The sequence below is a fragment of the Pygocentrus nattereri genome, chromosome 3 (genome assembly GCF_015220715.1).
Source record: "Pygocentrus nattereri isolate fPygNat1 chromosome 3, fPygNat1.pri, whole genome shotgun sequence".
Lineage (NCBI taxonomy): Eukaryota > Metazoa > Chordata > Actinopteri > Characiformes > Serrasalmidae > Pygocentrus > Pygocentrus nattereri.
The window spans coordinates 44160023-44180722 of record NC_051213.1 but is presented as its reverse complement, the minus strand read 5'-3'; the positions used below and the strand labels follow the sequence as shown (position 1 = coordinate 44180722).

General features: G+C 39.7%; 1 protein-coding gene across 1 annotated transcript; it reads right to left on the bottom strand.

Annotated features, from left to right (window-relative positions):
• Positions 1 to 1119: 1119 nt before the first annotated feature.
• LOC108429909 (sperm acrosome membrane-associated protein 6) lies at positions 1120 to 20285 on the bottom strand. The gene is made up of 9 exons (XM_017701986.2): positions 19262 to 20285; positions 18861 to 18947; positions 16914 to 16985; positions 15766 to 15789; positions 14804 to 14881; positions 10778 to 10878; positions 5682 to 5838; positions 2825 to 3008; positions 1120 to 1216 (listed from the first exon to the last, which is right to left on the bottom strand). Exons 1-9 carry the CDS (start codon positions 19473 to 19475, stop codon positions 1120 to 1122), a joined length of 1014 nt encoding a protein of 337 aa, XP_017557475.1. The 5' UTR covers positions 19476 to 20285.
• Between the last annotated feature and the right edge of the window lie 415 nt (positions 20286 to 20700).

Sequence of the window (20700 nt, the reverse complement as noted above, 5' to 3'; positions counted from 1 at the left end):
TTTGCAAAATCTACAACCATCTGACCTTCCGCATTTCTGTCTTTCACACCATACATACCCAACACCTCTTCATCCCCTCTGTTTCCTTCACCAACATGTCCATTGAAGTCTGCACCAATCACCAATCTCTCCTCTCTAGGGACACCATCTACCACTTCATCCATCTTACTCCAAAATTCCTCTTTCTCCTCTAACTGACAACCAACCTGTGGTGCATATGAACTGACCGCATTCAAAATTACACCATCAACCTCCAACTTCAGGCTCATGATCCTGTCTGACACTCTCTTTACATCCAGAACACTTTTCCCAAGCTGTTCTTTTGGGATTATCCCTACTCCATTTCTCTTCCTCTCTACACCATGAACAGTTTGAATCCACCTCCAATGTTCCTGGCCTTGCTTCCTTTCCATCTGGCCTCCTGAACACACAGAATATCTACTTTCCTTCTCTCCATCATGTCTGCAAGCTCTCTGCCTTTACCAGTCATTGTCCTTATGTTCAGAGTCCCTACTCTAACCTCCACACTCCTGCCTTTCCTTCTCTCTCGCTGCCTTCTAAACCGCCTTCCTCCTCTCCTCTTTGATGATCTTCGACCTACAGTAGTCCAATTTCCACCGGCACCCTGCTGGTCAACAGCACCGGAGGCAGTCGTTGTTAACCCGGGCCTCGACCGATCCGGTATGGCAATAATATTTGTGATCTGCATGATAGTTTTGGCACATGTTTTACGCCGTATGCCCTTCCTGACGCAACTCTCACCATTTATCCGGGCTTGGGACCAGCACCAGAAGTACACAAAGTACACCCCTAATGGTTTGTCATGAAGTCGGATATTATGATGCCTAAATATAAGCTGCCATAACATACAGCATCACTGACATCTGCCACTGATGATTACTAGTGATAACAACATGACATTGTTATTGAACCAAATCTGTCATGACAACTAATAACCGCCTCTGCCATGATGTATTTACGGCAGGGTTATGTCAATATTATGTAGCAAGCCCTTCAAAACCTACTGTAGATTATGCAAGTGGTTGTGGTGACCTCTAGAGGCGAGCCAAAATATTGCAGAGGTCTGCTCATTGCCAAAGCATTTTATTGGAGTTATGTTCAAGTAGTGTGAAGTATATATCTCTTCCTGAGAGGTTCATGTTCTTGATCAGTTTCTTTCATGTTTTTCTTGTTGGTGGTCTTATAATACAGTAATCTAAGAAGAAGCAGAGACAGACAAAGATTTAAACGGAACTACTGATCCATTAAACGGAACAACTACATTCATTATCAAGTTGAATGAATGATGACAAATGTATGATGTATTCTCAATCTTACATACACTACATGGCCAAAAGTGTGAGGACACCTGTCCATCACACCTGCATGAGCTTGTTGGACATCCCATTCCAAAACAATTGGCAATAATGTGGAGTCCCCTGCCACCGCACACACTCCCCACTATACGGCTATGAGATCCTCCGCTATTCCAGGAAGATTTTGAAATGTGTCCATGGGAATCTGCTCATTGAGTCAAAACAGCATTTGAGAGGTCAGGCACTAATACTGGATGAGAATCGACGTTCCAGCTCATCCCAAATGTGTTCAGTGAGGTTGAGGTCACTGCTCTTTGTAGGCCACTGGAATGTCAGTGAGTCTCCGTGTGTCTTCTGAGTTTTGTATGTAATGTTTTTACAAAGTGGTACAAATGAAAAAGTGGGTTTTCTGTGGGTGTATTTTTTTTAAAAACCCTTAACTCAAAGTTATCATAAAAACTCAGGCATCAGGAAGCATTTTCATAACCACTTCGTGTATAAACTTTCTGTCAGGAAGCTTTTCAAAGCATTAAACTCTTTAGACGTCTGGTTACAACCCCCACCACAATGAACAATTCTGATTCTATGAGGTAAATAATGTGAGGCGTGCTGTGTTTGAATGCTGCTACCTCACCTATACCTAAATGTCATAGCATAATAAATGGATAGTCTCAAAGGGCCCAATATGATCTCGTAATGTGAATATACATCTGAAGACTTGGAAATTGCTTCATTTATGAATTTATTTATGTATTTATTTGTTTAGCCATACATGAGGTGAGGGATGACTATATATATTTATTATTTTTATTTATTTACATATTGTTGTTTGAAGAAAACCTCGTATCTTCATTTTTGTCGTTTTTCAGTTTTTGACATAATTTGAAAATGCCTGCGGCCCTTTATATTATGTGTAAAATTTATGAAGAATGGACCAAAAGAAATGGGCCAAAATGCCTTACAAAAAACTCTGGTTCTATCTAGCTAGCATTTTGGAGATACAAGGTTTTCTTCCGACTATAGCAATATATATATACACACACACACATATATATATATATATATATACATATATATATATATATATATATATATATATATATATATATATATATGGTGCATATTTAAGTTTTTATCAGTGATTTCAAATGTATTTTTGAAACATTAACATGGCTTTTGGTCTCTTCCAATCCCAATAGATAGCAGAGATAGCAAACTGGTCAAGATGGCCATCAGGACTTTGCTTCAATCCCACTGAACACCTTTGGGAGGAACTGGAACATCAATTGTGAGCCAGGCCTTCTTGTCTGATGTCAGTGCCTCACAAATGCTCTTTTGACTGAATGGGAACAAATTCACACAGACACATTCCAGAATGGGATGTCCAGCAAGCTCATATGATGGTTAGGTGTCCACATACTATACATATTTGTCCATATGGTGTACTAGTAAAGACTATGAATGAAGAGGCATGTCTGTTAAAATGTGTGAGGGTGTAGGGCTCTTACCCCAGAGTGAGGAAGAGAAGCAAGAGCAGAGAAGACAGACAGACTGTGAGGAGGTCCGATCTGGGCAGCCGCAGCAGGGCAAACGGGGGTTGGGGCAGTGTTAGTGGGAAGTGACCAGCAGGCAGGAGAGCCTGGTTAAACACATCCTGCAACTTTACATGACCCACTCCTGCACGTGGAGTAACTGGACAAGGAGAGAGAGAGGTGGAGAGGGTCGGGGTTGGGGAGTCATGTGGATTACATGTATAGCCAGTTGCAGTCACTCACAGTGGTACTGAGAATCGATTCCCGTCAGTGCAGTTTGGTGAGTGAGCGCCCCCTTCTGGCCAGAGCTTATGTGTTTATTCGGTTTGCAGAAACAATGCACTTAAATGAACATTTCCGTAAATGTGCCAGTTTAGCCAATTTGGCTAATTTTCATCACTCATAAAATTACATTAAACATTTACATATTTACATATTTACATAACTACAGTACTTATGAGTATAATTGAGTCTATAATTGAATTTTTTAGATATATTAAAAATGTGTCAAGGTTACAATTTATTTATATTTTAAAATAAAACAAAGTTTTTCTAACAATTACACTTTCTTGAACCATCAGTTTAGTAATATTGTTTTTTAAATCACTCATATAGAATTCCAAGGAACACAGAAGAGCTCGTCCCTACAGTCATGTGTAGGGAGCCATATTTTGAGGTAAAAAACATCATTTTTCCTGCAATTTTAACTACAATAATCTATACATGACTATAAAATATATGATTTAAATGACAAAAAAACAAATGTCAAATAAATATTGTAAAATATATAATGAAAATCGTGGTCCCCAGGGGTTGCCTCACTGGTGTCACTGGTGTAACAAAAAATCTCATATTATGAAATAAACGTCACACTGATGACATCGATCGACTTCCTTTTACCTACTTCCTGAGGATCTATATCAAGTCCACTGGGTCTTTTCATTTTATCAGACATTTTCTCATTTAGCTCATGATTTCATATGAAGCTTTTAGCTGAAGTCACTGGTGTGACCTGCTTTATTCTGAGGTAATGGTGAAAAAATAGAATACAAGTGGATGAAATTACATATTCTTTAAAAACGACACCGGTGTTACTGTCACTGGTGTTACCTTTCTTATATGTAACACCAGTGACTCCTGTGGATAGATGAAAAAGTGGACGTAGAACGTCTGTAGAATGACCCATTTATAGATTAGTAAATAGAGGGCCAGGTCTTGCCATGTCAACATTACCTGAATGATGAAACAATGTTCTGAAAAATTTGAAAAGTTTGCAAAATGTGGAAAATATGAAAAATACAACCAGGTAGAGCAATTATTTCAACCGAAATTTCTGGAAATCCATTCCGCAAATTTAGTGATGAACACTTAAACGCATATAAATGTGCCACCAATGCAGTTATCATGCATGCATATGCATGATGGTCAGAGCAAAATGTCACTTTTTGTGAGTTATCATGTTTCATGCAAATAAGACAAGTGCAATTAATCATGATTAATTACACAAACTAATGTGTAATAATAGCACTTAATGAGAGTTTGGGTGGATTGAAAGTGGTTTGTGAATTTGACAGCATCACTTTTAACATTATGAGGAGTTTTTTTTAGAGAACTTTATGATTAAGTACTGTCATTTCTAACCTCTGGTGACTATATGGATAGTATTTCTCCAGAATACCGTATTTTCTGTTTGGGTCTTCAGGCTTTTAAATGGCTGGTTCATGATTCTTCTGATAGGATCCATTCATCTCATTGTTGTTCGCCTTCTTCCTCTTTTACTCTCAACTCCTCAAAAGATAATGGTCTTTTCTAGTGAATCGGTTCTTCTCGCAATATGTCAAAAAATGAGTTTCAGTTTAGTTATCTGGGTTTGAGTGAGAGGGCAGGCCTGATTTGTTCAAGGATACATTCTTTTGTTTTCCTTGCCATCCGAGGTTCCCTCGAAATCCTTCTCCACCATCAATTTAAAGGCATAAACGTTTTTTTCTAGTTTTGTCTCACTTGTTGACCACTGCCTGGGCAGCTCTAAACTTTGTCTGTAGAGCTAAATTGTTGATTTAAAGATCTTTTCAAGCTCCTTCAGTGCCAGTCTGTGTCATGTTTACTTGACTGCTAGACCCTTTGCTGTTAATAACTAATCTGAACAGGCAAGAGCTGTCCACCATTTCCACATTTTCTCCATCAGTGGTAAAGTTAGCAGTCTTAGTCTTAATCTTAGTCCTCTTCATATTCAGCTGAAGTCCCACCTTTTCACTCTGTTCTTCAACCTTCCTAATAAAGGCCTTCAAGTTTTCCTGATTTTCCACTCTGAGTGTTCCATCATTTGCGTTCTTCTTTCTGCATATAGACTGAACAAATGTGGGGATACTGGGCAGCCTTGTCTGACTCCTTTGCCAGTGTGGAAATTAAAGAATTTAGTTGCTAGCAAACTACTTTTCCAACACATTCCACTTTGTTTCCTGCAGGTCATTGCCGCCCTGGTTTAAATGTTGGCTGTCTGTGGTCATTTTGCATGTTAGTCAGATGACCCTTTCTTGTCTCGTTATTTCTGGCAATAGTTAGCTGTTATATAACTGGTGCTCAATGTGATATCTCTTTAAATGCACTACTAATTATCTCAGTAGATGTTTATATTAATAGACTCGCTAAGAATGTCTGCAAGAGCACTTCATAAATTAATTTGTTGCATAAAGCTCTACCTACACAGTTTCATCTTCATTTATGTTCTTTATTCACACAGAGTTTATGCTGCATCTGCTTGTTAATGGAAATTTTCTGTGATAACCATTAAATAGAAGCAAGTCAATTTCGCATTGAGGGAGCTCTGAGATACCTGAGAGATGATAGTAGATGCGGACCAGGGAGCGTTCCTGAGAGAAAATCTCGCATTGGTATGTGCCTGAGTGCTCTGGCCGGGCAGAGGGTATTGAGTAGAGCTTGTCCACACCAACTGTCACCTCCTTGAATCTATCCATCAACACCGTTTTGACCTTAAATGACAGGTTAGTACATCAGGGAGGTTCTGAGGCCTATTTGAAATGCTAAAAGCCACAAAAAAGTTCCACAATTTATTTAATATATAGTTCTTCTTTAGTTTTGCCCTGGAAGTACACAGCTAAGGTATCTGGGTCATTCTACAGAAATGTCCAAGTCATATCCACATCTATCCATAGGTGTCACTGGTGTTACATATCCTCATTGGTGTTACACATAAAAAAGGTAACACAAGAGACAGTAACACCGGTGACATTTTAATTAAAAAATGCATTTTACAAAATTGCTACAGATCATCAAACCACGTCGTCAATCATGTTGTCAAACCACATCTTGTGAATATCCACTAAAATATGTCATTTAATCCATTTTCTATTTTTTTTCACAATTACCTAAGAAAAAAGTAGGTCACACCAGTGACTTCAGCTAAAAGCTTTATATGAAATGAGCTAAATGACAAAATGTCATTTACCTGAAAAGACACAGTGGACTCACCATGTAATTTTTTTCATAGATCCTCAGTAAATAGGTCAAACGAAGTCAAGTGTCAGTAGTGTGATTCTTATTTCAAAATAAGAGATTTTAATTCAAAATAAGAGAACACCAGTGACGCAACTCCTGGGGACCACAACTTTCATTATATATTTTACAATATTTTTTGCCTTAGATTATTGATTATTGTAGTTAAAATTATGGAAAAACATGTTTTTTTTTTAACTCTTTATGGCCTCACCCTTTACACATGACTGTGGGGACAAGCTCTTCTGTGGTGCTTGGAATTCTACATAATTGATTTTAAAAACAGTATTGCTAGATTGAGGCTCAAGAAGGTGTCATTGTTAAAATAACATATTGCTTTTTTAAAAATATAAATAAGTTGCAACCCTAACAAGTTTTTTAGTGTAATATATCTGTAAACGCTAGGGACACAAAAATGGACGTTTCTGTATAATGACCCAGCTAGCAAGTAAGGAAAGGTTACAACTTGCCAGTTAGCAACACTTGTCTCCAACCATGTTGAGTTGTTAAAGGTATCTGTCATATTATGCAGCCTTTAGTGCAGCATCATCCCCAGCCTCACCAGTTTGACCGAATTCAAGATTTTATAGCTTTTTTGTATTTTCATCTCTCAGTGTTTTGTTACACAGATCCTAGACAGTTCTGGGCTGACTCTGGCTTATGAGTGTTGCTTGGCTTCCAGGCAAATGTTAGGCATGTGGGCCAGACTAGGGCCAGATGCCCGACAGCTGTGTGGGCTTTGACTCGTGTGGATGTTTGAGGACCAATTCTGGAATTAATGCTGTGGCACAAAAATGAGGGCCATGGCACACTTATATTGTGGAAGATCCTGGCTTGTTGAGTTCTGTCTCAGTACCTTTGGCCCAAGTCTGGCATGTCATATGTGGCCCATTACTAAGGCTATGTTCACATTACAAGGTTGAAGTGGCACAAATCCGATTTTTGTCCTAATGTGACTCAGATCTAATGTTTTCAGGGCTGTATGGACATATAGATTTGATCTTTTCCAATCCGACCTGAGCCACTTGCATATGTGGTCCCAGATCAGATACGTATCTGATTCATGGCCGTGTGGCTTTAATGTGAACGTTCAGATCGGAATTCACTGTTACTCTGGCAGCAGCGCCGAACAGAAGTTAAAGCCTGTAACTGGTGGAAAAGAAACATATCTCACCTTTTTTGCCTTTGTTTCGCTCTAATAATGAAGCTGAGAGCTGATCAGAGTTAATTATCTTCACAGTGAAGGCTTGTTCTGACCGTTAGTCCGTGCTAATGATGCACATGATTCATTCACATGATGTAGGATGTGCGCATGTGGGTCATATCAGGACACCGGTTTGTTCACATTGACATATTTGAATCGCTTACCTAAACAAATGTGAACCATCCTGTCAGAGAGATCGGATCTGAGCCAAAAATCGGATTTGAGCAATGAGGCTTGTAATATGAATGTAGCTTAAGGTAACAGCTGACACTCACCATTTAAAAAACCCTCATTTGATGGATTTTCCCTCACAAATGTAAGAATTTTTAAATGGACAAGCCAACAGATAAATGGGAGAGAGCATCATCAAGCGAAGAAGCAATAACATCCTGGAACTTGCATGTTTACTTTCATTTATATTAGCTCTGATGTGTAATCTTAGTTAGTGATATTGACTATGTATCATCAACTTTGTGAACATTTTTGTAGAATGACGGCCCTTTTAGATGCACATAAGAAAGAAATTTGTGAGGATGGGGGTATAAATCTGCATGTAAGTCAGTCAAACTGAGTAAGTATTTTTGTTTAAAGAATGAAATTAAGATGTAATTCATAACTGTTTGTTTGGTGAAAGCGATCTGGTTTAGTATCTTTCCTGTCATCTATTTACATACCATTTAACTTGTTTTACCCGCCAATATATCATGTTGACTTTCCTCTCTCTGTGTGTGTATCTTTTACAGTTAATCGCTAACAGTGTGTGTCCACTTGCACTTTTTCTCGCCGCAGTCTGCCTCACTGGATCTCTCCACTCGCTGCATGTGGGCACTTTTTATGGAAAGGAAGGAACCATTCTGAACGCATCTGAGGCAGTAAACAATCTGAGATGCTGTGTGCATTTGCACAGAAGCTTGCAATGACACTAAAACATAGACATACGCCGATCAGGCATGACTATGTCCGTGTTTCTACACTTATTGTCCATTTTATCAGCTCCACATACTCTATAGGTGCACTTTGTAGTTCTACAGTTACAGACTGTAGTCCATCTGTTTCTCTGCATACTTTGTTACCCCCTTTTACCCTGTTCTTCAGTGGTCAGGACTCCCATGGACCCTCACAGAGCAGGTACTATTTGGGTGGTGGATCATTCTCAGCACTGCAGCACTGTGGTGGTGGTGTATTAGTGTGTGTTGTGCTGGTATGAGTGGATCAGACACAGCAGTGCTGCTGGAGTTTTTAAACACCTCAGTGTCACTGCTGGACTGAGAATAGTCCACCAACCAACAATATCCAGGCTACAGCATCCTGTGGCCACTGATGAAGGACTACAGGATGACCAACACTAACTGCAGCAGCAGATGAGCTGTCGTCTCTGACTTTACATCTGCAAGGTGGACTGACAAGGTAGGAGTGTCTAATAGAGTGGACAGTGAGTGGACGCAGTGTTTAAAAACTCCAGCAGCACTGCTGTGTCTGATCCACTCAAACCAGGACAACACACACTAATACACCACCACCACGTCAGTGTCCCGGCAGTGCTGAGAATGATCCACCACACAAATAGTACCTGCTCTGTGAGGGTCCATGGGGGTCCTGACCACTGAAGGACAGGGTAAAAGGGTAAAACAAAATTTCAGAGAAACAGATGGACTACAGTCTGTAACTGTAGAACTACAAAGTGCAGCTATACAGTAAGTGGAGCTGATAAAATGGACAATGAGTGCAGAAACAAGAAGGTGGTCATAATGTTATGCCTGATCTGTGTAGCTTTTTATGCTTTAATCATTTTCAGGATGCATCAGTCATCCACACAAGCTAGAGAGTTAGTGTGCTCAATCTCATTAGCAAGGTAACGTTACCTTCCATAGCAAGTAATTTACGAGTTCTGTACAAGTTCCCTCATACTCTATTCAGTCAAACGCCTTCCTTCCAAATCCTCACTGTCAACAGTTCTGTATAAAACCAGATATTTTCATTATTATGTTTAACGTTCGTGAATTAAGAGAAGAGAAAGAGAGCCATAGTTTCTGCTCTGTAGAGACAATGTGATGTTTGTGACATAACACCAGTTCTACTCTTGCCTGATTGGCTAAAAGAACTGAGGCTGCTGCTTGAATTGGTTAAGTACACAGTATTCAAACACAAAAACAGTTGTTTGGGACCACTTGATATAATTTTTAAATCCAGCGCTTCATTTTTTGAGTTTGGCAGTTGCTTGTGTGAATGGTAGTATCTCTTTGAAGGAGAAAGCCAAGTCTACATGCACTCAATAATCTGATCATAATCAGATTTCTGCACTTATCTGATCATTCAAATGGCATATTCCGATTACTTAGATTGGATTAATGTCTAGAAATCTGGATAAAGAAAGCTGGATTTTAGCTCAGTAATCAGATTCATCAGTGTTTCTTTCAGATTTCTCAGTCTGCACATGTGTGAAAACAGACTGCGGCACAGGAAATAAGCAAGCGACGATGCTCTAAGACACAGCAAAACAGCGACTTTTGGAGCGACTCTGAAACCAATGCTTGACGAAATGAAACATTCTTCATCTTCTAGATGATGTAAGTTCATATTTTCAGGTAAAGTGGTGCAATGTTTTTTAAACAAAAACACAGCATGAAGTTTTAGTTTTACACTGTTTACATCACATCTTCTTCTGTGAGTTTATTGGCTGATTGCAAAGTAGAAATCTGATTACTGCCTGACTCATATAAATTAATGTAGAGTTTGATTACTCAAGTGCATGCAAGCACGTTGACAAAATCTGATCTTCAGTTATCAGATTATTAAGTGCATATGAACGCATTCATTAACTCTTTAGTGGTGGCTTTTGTTGGTTTTAAGATCGGAAGGATGGGCAAGTTAAAGTGCTGGAAAAAGGCCCTGTCACTGGGCTGGTATCCCTCTTGTCACTGGGGTGTTACCCCCAAGAATACGTCTTCAGTACCCTTAGTTAATTAGGGAACATTTGTCCTGGGAAAACGTATTTAAGCTATACAGATGGATGTTAAAATCATTGTTGTAACCACATGGACTTAAACTGTACCTGCACAAAAGTTAAAAGTATTCAAGGCTTCACAACTGATATATTGGATATTAGGGTTGGGGGCTTCTGTTGAATATGTTTCCTGCTATTATTATTTCTTGTCTTGTGCATCGCTAAATAACAACAAGAATATGGCTCATATACTCTTCCTCCTCCTCACCTCGGTATACCTCCACACTATCTGGATGTCACTTGGCAAAATGAATGGCACTTCACACCACATCTGAGTCCTGTTGTTTTCCTCCACGGTGATTTCCTGCACTGTTAATAGAAACGCACACACATCGTAGCCTGGACTCCTTAACTCCTCACCTTGCAACAAGGCCTCTCTCAAGGGAAGAATAGGGCCAGCACTGTCTGCCTGCCGTGCTCGTAATTATAATATTTAAGCAGAGCCTCTGGGGAGAGTGGTAAAAGGGATGATGCACCGAACAGTAATTGTAGCTGTGCCGGCTGGAAATGAATACCACAGTGTGTGGGAGGGGGGCCCTGCCACCTCACATCAAGAAGCCAAGGACTTAGAGGCTACCCATGGGGCTTTCTGAGCAAAATTATATTATGCATGAAAATGTGCCAAAGCCCAGGGATTCGTTTAACAAAGTCTGACTTGCTCTTAAGAACGTTGCGGGGATTTAGGAGCTACAAATGGATGTTTGTGCCAGGCACATATACTGTTATGTAATTGCGGTTCCAGGGCTGTCAGCTCGTGTTAGGATGTTGCCATCAAGTCATGGAGGACAATGTGCTAGGCTGGTGTATCAGCAAAGAATAAGGCAGAGTAGTACACGTCGTCGCTGTCGTGACAAAACCTAATTTCTTCAATATGGTAACGGGTATAACTTGAAAAAATTCCTATCACTTAATGTTTGCTTTTTTGTATACAAGAAATGGTGCCTTGTTGAGTAATTACAAATAAGTCTGAATTAGTGATTTTTTTAAAAAACATTTTCCAAAATTTAAATGATGAAATTTTTTCAATATCTGTATACTGTTGTTGAGCTAAATATTTTATAGCTCCCTCGAAGAAAAAAGTTTGTGCACAAACTTTACTTTGGCTGACAAAGCCTGCTGCTTTCAGAAACAGAGCAGGTTGGCAGCTATTCAGAACTAGGATCCATATACATTTAGGTAGAGGTGGGTAATCCAGGTCCAAAAAGCAAAAACCCTGCCCAGGATTTCGTTCCAACTGCTTGACTTCTCTAATTTGCTCAAACCAGCAGCAAAGGTGTTCAGGCAGTTGAAACAAAATCCTGACTTTTTGGACCTGGATTACCCACCGCTACATTTATGTGATGATTGGTTTTCATTTTCAAACGTTTTTCCACGACTGGGATTACTTTAAAAAGCAGTCCAAGCAGAAAACAGACCTCCCGATAGCGTTATTTTACGCTCTTTGCGGTTTCACTGCTGTTTTATTGGTCGATTGCTGTCGACCACAGTATTTTTGTCACCTAGACTATAAATTGGCCATAAGTTCCATTGTGCCAAAGTCTAGGCTGCAGCTGAATTAGGCTGCATTTCTCAGCTGCTACGTCATAGCAGGCCGTTCCAAACTGAAGGACCCTTCACGTACAGCCTAGAAACGTCGCCTGCATTCGGATTCTAATTGTGCGATCAACAGGTTACTAAGGAGGAGTCTTCATAGGACAGTCCTACTGAGGACCTGCACTACCCCTGCTGCAGCCTAGGCTTTGGAATGCAGCTTGCGTTTAATGTTTTCTGTATAGGTTTTATGATCGTGCAAAGTTTTGTGGTTCTTGCTTGAAAACTTTCTCAGGCCAACATAATTATTAAAACATAATTAAGGTTCTTTTTTTTAAACTTATGACAATATTTAGTTGTTTTGTTACAGTTTACATGAAAAGCATGCAGGGAAAGAGATTCGACAACTAAACATGTTATAAGCTATTTTTTTTTCCAATTAAAAAAGTGAACAAATGATCAATATTGGACACATTTCAGTAATGAGCATAAGGCTAAAACATTACTTAGACTTTATATGGCCTTTAATCTTTAAAAATGGACCAAATAGAGCACCAATTGAAAAAAAATGTTTTTTTTCTCTCAACATTTCTGCATAATGAAATGGTTAAGATCTAAAACCAAGCCATCAAGAGTGGTTTGATGTGTTATGCATTGTTCTGTAGTTGAATCTAACCAGACGTCACCTCACAGAAAATTATCACCACATTATCCCTGTTCTCCAACATCTCCACTGGCTTCCTGTGAAATATCACATACAGCTCAAAATTCTTCTGCTTACCTATAAAGCTCTTAACAATCTCACCCCTTCTTACCTGTTTGATCTTCTTCTTCCCTATAAACCCTCGCGCTCTCTCAGGTCGTCTTCAGCTGGGCTACTTACCATCCCTCCATCTAACCTCCAAGGCTTTGGTGACCGAGCTTTCTCAAGATCTGCCCCTCGACTCTGGAACTCTCTTCCACTACTGGTCAAACAATCCAATTCACTCTCCATATTCAAATCTAACCTGAAGTCATATCTTTTCGCACCTGTAACCTCCCTCATACCTTCAATGTCTGACCCTGCCATTGTACAGCATTACTGTACTTATGTAAACTGGTCTGCCTCAACATGCTCAAAACCTGCCCTCAGTCTGTTATGCTCCTTCATTAGACCTGCCCATATACTGCCTTGTCCTTTTGTATGTATTACTGTGCCCTTGTTGTCTGTGTTAAGTGTGTTATTTATGTACTCTGAATTGTAAGCGCCTTCGGGTCCTTGATAAAGCGCTATATAAAAATAAAGAATTATTATTATTAGTAGTAGTATTATTATCATTACATGAAATAGCCTAAGACATTGTTTTATGGTAGCTTTGAGATACGATTTTGGCTTAAAGCATATTTTTAAATCTAGAGAGATACATGTAGGGTGCTCTAAGGCAAAATAGTCCCTGAAGAAAAGTTTTTTTTTCTTTTTCCTGCAGATTTCTGCATGCATACAAATACTTGGAAAACATGTAGGTTCACTTCAGATAGCAAACAAAATGGCTCTATTTGTCTTGTAGAGATCACAGTGCCTGGGTTCTATCACTGTAAAGAAGTCTAGGGATTGTTTCTTAGAGAAAAGGAGGTCCAAGGTTCAGAACCTCATTTCATATCATGGCCAGTCTTGGTAGGCCGCAACATAGAGGTCTCCCTAACCTTCCCATTTCCACCTCACCAGACCAATTACACAAGACATGGAATACCAGCCTTGGAAAGGCTGTATCTTAGTTATAGGAATCTAAAGTATTCAGCGATGATCTTACCCTGCGTTCACACTGGCAGCAACTTTTCGCCTCTTGTTGCCTAAAACGGTGGTTGTTCATTGCCAGTGGGCTCCAACTGATCATTGGTTGCCATGGTTTCACTGACAAATCAGCACAAATCAGATGCGTTTCTGCTAAAAGTAAAAATCCTGGTGAGAAATCGCTTGTGTGCTTATTTTTATTTAATCCCCAAGTCTGTGCAGTCAGTGAAGGAAAATAATATTTGGTCTTTGTGTGTCTATTTGCTGTGAAAGCACCACCGCCATTATTCTCTAGTGTGTCTCTAGTAAGAAAAATGATCTTGGAACCAGAAACGAAGTGCGCTGTCACAGTGATGGAGATAAAGCATGTACCATTCTGCTCAATGCTCAATTCTTATTGGTAATTGCCGTGTTGCTTCGCTCCTTATTTGCATAAAGTTAAACTCCATTTAACTTTATTGCATCTCTGACTCTGCCCAATTTGAGTCACCAACGTTCTTGTCTCCTCCCATCACCGAAAATCACCAGCTGTCATTGAAAATAAATGACCTGCGGCGATCACACTGCCGGTGTGAACGTAGGGTTAGCCCAAAATAAACAAAACATTCCTCTCCCCAAACAACTAACATAGCGAGTCAGATACGCAAAAGAAAACAACAACAATACAAAAACTCCCCTATAATTAACAAAGACAAACCCCAAAGAAAACAGACAACACTCCCTACATTTCACATCAAACCACTCTGAATGACTTTGCTTACATAAAGTGAACTACGCAGAATTTTTGAGAAAAAAAGGTGGAATTCCTCTGTAATGTGAATTTTAATGTAATTTTAATATTAATTTCTAATGCAATTTTACTTGTAATTTTAATTTCTCCTGGTTCATTTGTCTTGAATGTTCACATAGTGTAAAGAGCAGCTTCAAACTCACAAGGACAATCCAGTGGGAATTCGCAGGTGTCATACTGACAGGACATGCAATTGTAGACAGCACCAAGAGCCTGAAAACCTGCATAGAGTAGAGACAAATGGGGATTGATTTGGAAGGATTACATTTGTGAGCATGCTAAAAAACACAACCAGTTTTATAGTGTTGAGCAGGGGTTCTTAACCTTCCTAAATATCCTGCAGGATCGTTTTTGTTATAATCACTTTTCATATTAATAACTATCATTCAATCATAGCTAATAATCTGCAATAATGTAGGTAGTGTTCTACATTGGAGCTACTGCAAGGGTCCAGCCTGCGCTGCTGGCTGCCAGCAGAGGGCGACGGCAGCAAGGTGCCATAACTCCAGTTCCCAGAAATCGTCGGGCCGATTAGGCCCAACCTAGCACACCTATGGACTCCTCTACCTAAGGCTGTGGCAAACAGCAACCCTTTGTCACACCTTTGTAGAGGGGTGACCAGTAAAAGAAAAGACGAGAAAAGAAAAGAGGGCTGGAAAAACAAAAACTACACCATGTAAGTTTGTGGGATTTGGTTCTCTCTGGTGGAAATGTATAAATGCATGCAACATAACAGAGGAACATTCTGGAACATCGGTTGTGCTTCTGACCTCTGGCCTGTTCTGATTTCCGAGTGATTCCTTAATCAAGAGTTTCTCTAAAAAACTTCAGACCAAGTTGAGCCATGCATGTTTAAAATGAGTAAGTAAACGACTGGATAATCTTCCAATGCTATGAAATACACATCTGCTGAGAAATGTGTGGAAGTTTGTTTTTCAGGGACAGATGAGATGGCGTGGGTCACGACCCTCAACCTACATTTTTTATAGGCGTCAGGACTCAGAAATGTTGTGAACCGATTTATAAAAAGGCAGCATTATAGGATGTTAGCCAGAGTTCATAAGAAGATGTTATGTCATAGCAGAATGATAGCAGAGACACTTACCGCAGGGGGGAAAACATCCAGACGCTGTGAAAATAGGATGAGAAGAGAAAAAAAGATGAGTGGGCAAGGATTAAAGAGAGCGACACGAACATGATTTTAGTTAAGGCTGAAAGAATAGCGCTCATTTGAAAAAGCTTAAGCTATGGGAAGGTTTGCCTTAGGGCCGTCTGAGGCTTAACAAACCTGGAGCATGTACGATAAAGCAGGTAAGAGGAATATGAGGGAGAAAAGAAGAAGTTTCAAATATAAAGCAATGAGCCAAAACTTTATGACCATCTGCCTAACATGCTGTTGGTCCTCTGATCTGCTGGGGCATGGACTTTACAAGACCTTTGAAGGTGCTCTCTGGTATCAGGCAAGATATGAGCAGGAGAACCCTTAAGTCCTGCAAGCTGCAACGTGGAGCCACCACAGATTGGACTTGTTGTTCCATCACATCCCATAGATACACAATCAGTTTGGGACCTGGGGAATTTGGAGGCCAGGAAAACATCTCACACTCCTTGCATGTTCTTCATGCCATTCTTGAACAATGTGTGCAGTGTGGTAGGGTGTATTATCCTGCTAAAAGAGGCCATCAGGGAATCCCATAGCAATGTAGGAGTGTATCTAGTCAATATCTAGGTGGGTGGCATCTGTCGTAAATTCCTGCACCCAGAGTTTCCCTGCAGAAGATTGTTTAGAGCATCACACTCCCTCCACTGGCTTGTCTTCTTTCCACAGGGCATCCGGCTCGCATGCTCATCGTAGGCTCTTTTGATGGTGGACAGGGTCAGCATGGGCACTCTGTCTGGTCTGGGGCTCTGGGGATAGCCTTCATTGTATGAACCTTGGGCACCCAAAACCCAGTCAATGGTTTTTCCCTCTTTGGGGGATGTTGCGTCTATGAGCCTTGCTCACCCAATACCCGATTTGTGGCTTGTCCCTCCTCAGGGGACATTGAATCTACGAGCCTTGGGCACCCAATGCCCTATTTGTGGTTTGTCCCTCTTTGGACCACTGTCAGTAGTTACTTACTCCTGCTGAACAGGAACACCCCACAAGCCCTGCCAGTCAACATTATTTGCATCTATGAATGGTCATAATGTTTCAGCTTCACAGTGCCGAAACTGCTACGGATAAAAATTAAAGAGAAATAGGGAACTCACCCCTGGGCAGCCCAGAGGCTATTGTGATGAACTTGTCTGCAGCTGCCTGTAGCCTGTCTTCATACTCCGTTTCTGAAAGAGATGAGTAGAAAGGAGGAGGATACAGCTATTTATCTCAATTGCAGTCAAGACCTACATTTATTGACTGTTTTCCTCTGACCTGCCGCGCACTTTCACAAATAGATGTACTGTATGCAGGAAAATTGCTTTAAAATATCATGCTCAAGTATCACAGGATGACAAGGTGCTTTATTTAGATAAGAATCTCATAGGAATATCCGTTTTATCTGTTCTTCATTTGTTTAACTTAAGACCTTTCCGTTTAGAAGAATTTTTAGTCATTGATTGTGTTTACATGCGAAGATTTTTGCCAATCCAATTGAATACATTGCAATTATGGATTAAGACTGAGGTGTTTATATGCACACAACTACCATCTGATAGAACTCTCTGTTCACATGTACACTACAAGTAATCCAATCCAAAATTACGCGTATGCGTAGAGAATCACTTAGTGTAGATGTTACCATGACAATGAGCATCACGTCCAGTCGGAGTGAAACGAGCAACAGTGAGCAGCGCTTGCGCTTTTAATTGCTTTAAATGATGTCAGACTCAGAAAAACGTCCTTCACGCCACCGTCTTTTAAAGAGCGGAGCATAAACTTTGTCTCCTCTGCATGTTATAAACTCTCACTATGACGCGTATTAATGTACTTAAACTGTCTGATAGGGAATGTAATCAGATACAGGAATTTACATGGTTATTATTAGTGTTTACAGGATTACTCACCTCATTCAACTGGGTATATATTTCAAATAATATATGCTAGTCTATTCTGACTAAGGTGTACACATGGACATTTTCTATTCCGATTGAGCTATTAGTTGGATTATAAATGGATTATTAGGCCGCATGGAAATGTGGTTATTGAGATGTAAAAGTCATTTAATGTGAAATGGTTAACTGTGGAAACACAGTTGTTTTCTTATTTTCTTTACAGTGCTGGTGATTGGATCCAGAAGTCATACTATGTGCAATGCCATTAGTTTTCATATGTAATCTCGAAAAAGGTAAAATAGAGGTAAACCCAAAGAAATATGTTTTCTTTTGGGGACCATTTAACCTCAGAACACCTTGCATGTTTCCTTTGCTTTGAAAAAATATATGCCTCAAGCCAAAATGATCTCAAAACTAATGTAAAACAATGTTTCAGGCATCTGGCTTTATACTCAAAGCAATTACTTTCCATGTGGGAGGCATTAAACTCTTCCTAGTTCCTATCACCACCACTGTTTTTAGGTTTCTCTAGAATGGAGACTGAAATCTTAATGACTTGAACAGAGAGTCTGAGACACATCCTCTTTTTGTGTTCAAAATAATATTAGCATTGTGGATGGCAATAAATATAATTACAACTTGAGTAACACAATAAATCTCATGTGTTACTCAAGTTGGAATTACGTTTACTACTATGCAAAATATTGCTTGATACTATCCATTATGACTAAAGCAATACTTTTTTATAATACAATTAATACTAATTGTATCATTATGATCAATATTATGATATAAAAGAGATATTCTTAGTGTTACTGTAATATAATCATACTGTTAACACTCACTGTTGCCTTGTGGTTTTTAGAGGTGTTTTGCAATATATTTGATTATTTGATCATTGATTACATTATAACTTACATTTTGCGATTCACATTGTCTATCAACATTCTGCATCTCTGTTTGTCCCGAGGTAAAATATTACAAAAAATAGACAAATTCAGATCAAGAATGTGCTCAGATCAGTATGGTATCAACTTCCACACTGAACAGATATTCAGAAGGTCAGAATCTGCACTTCCAACAGAATTTCGCTGCACATTTGAATGAGCTATGAGTGTGAAATAGTAAAGCAAAATGGAAGAAGAGGCGTTTCGAGGTGTATGGTACCGTTATTCATCGCCTGGTCAAATTCCTCTACGATGGGCATGATTTCAGCCATCATGATCTTCCTCAGCACTGAGTCATAGCCTCTGCCTGAAAAACAAGCAAGCACAAGCAGGGACAGACATGAGGACAGAGACAGGGAGATGACGATGTCTCATTAGCCCCTTAAATGGCCAGGGTCCACCGACGGGCCCAAAGTTTCATTAAACACTTCTTTAACCTAAGAATAGCTCAGCCAGTTTGCACTTATAGTTACTGAGTAATGAGCCTTAGTATGTAATAAGCCTAGATTCACTAGGGTTTACTAGGTTTTGTCTGTGCCAAGTGAAAGTGCACGTTCAAACTAAAGCTCTTAACGTTACCTTTGCCTTGCTACAAAAAACTGAAAGGACTGGGCCTCTTACCCACTTTCGCTGCTTCAATCACGTTCTGGTTGTTATTGAACATCCTATCCAGCATTTTGAAGCAGGAGTCTACATTGCGAATGTTGTATTCAGTGAGAATGTGACCCCAACACAGTCGCATGCTGTCTTCTGTATCTATAAAGCAATGGTAGCAACTTAAACCTGCGTGAACAAATGAGCCTACAAGTATCAGCTTAGTTAGAAATCCAGACATTGTTCCTCTTTTTGTGGACACTGTGTGCCTTTTCTGAACTTCTTGGAACGTTTTGGAGTCGTTGCATCGCAACTGCAGAATATATGATGTCACAACTCAACTCAACCACAGCTGCATTCCATTGTGCAGGTTTCCTATCAGTACTGTTACATTCCCTGCACACTTGAACCCAGGAAACGCAGTTGATAAACACCTTCATTCAGAACGTCCTACGCTCTTACAAATGATAGTTCTTCCAAGGTTCTGAACCATGAACACTGAAAGAACCCTTTGCATGATTTAATAGTTCTTTTCCTTGTAAAATGGTTCTACAGATCGATGGAGAATGTGGTGTATATGGTTCTAGATACCACCAAAAAGGGTTCTTCTATTGTTACAAACTTGACATTATAACAATAACAGAACCCTTTTGGTCCTGTCTAAAACCCTTTTCAATAAGGTTCTACATTGAAACATCTACTGCAATCTGCAATCTGAAAAACCCTTTCACGAGGCAAATAATCATGTATTCATGCAAAGGGGTTCTTTGAGTGTTCAAAAAGAACAAAAGTTTCCTGAAGAACCTTTGAAGAATCATCTTTTTTAAGTGTGTACAGTGTCATTTAAAAGATATGCAAAGATGGTGGGTAAACTGTCCTGTAGCTTCCCGCAAAGTGGTAACTATTGTTCAATACTCCCTATGCAGTTTGAAGTTCCCTCCCAGTGGAGATTTTTCAGTCCCTATGGTTGTCTGAATAGCCTGTGCATAATAGGGTGACTGGAATGCACCTCATGACATTACTCGAGTCAGAGCTGAGGGGCCCTGGCCGCTTCCTGTTTCTCCCATTGTATCAAAACGTTTGAGCTGATAGCTAATGTAACACAAAGTCCATGTATTATTTTATTCCTACAGTTAACCCCTTAAAATTCCAGGCTTAGTATACTCTAGGTCTTATTATACTGTAACTACATATACTGTAAACTGGCTGAGCTATTCTAGAAGTGTGTAATAACACTTTGGGCCTGTCAGTGGGTCCTGGCCATTCAGGGGTTTATGGTGGACCACTAGCGATGTGCTTTTTAAATTAAGCTAATCAGTCACAATAGGGTACTGCAACAGGTGACTAACAAGTACAAAGCAGGGTCTAGCTACAAAGATGATGTAATAAACTTTCCTTACAAGCACTGTAAACAAAATAAGAAAAGCTTAATAAATAATAAATAACCTACCTGCCGGGAGTTATGG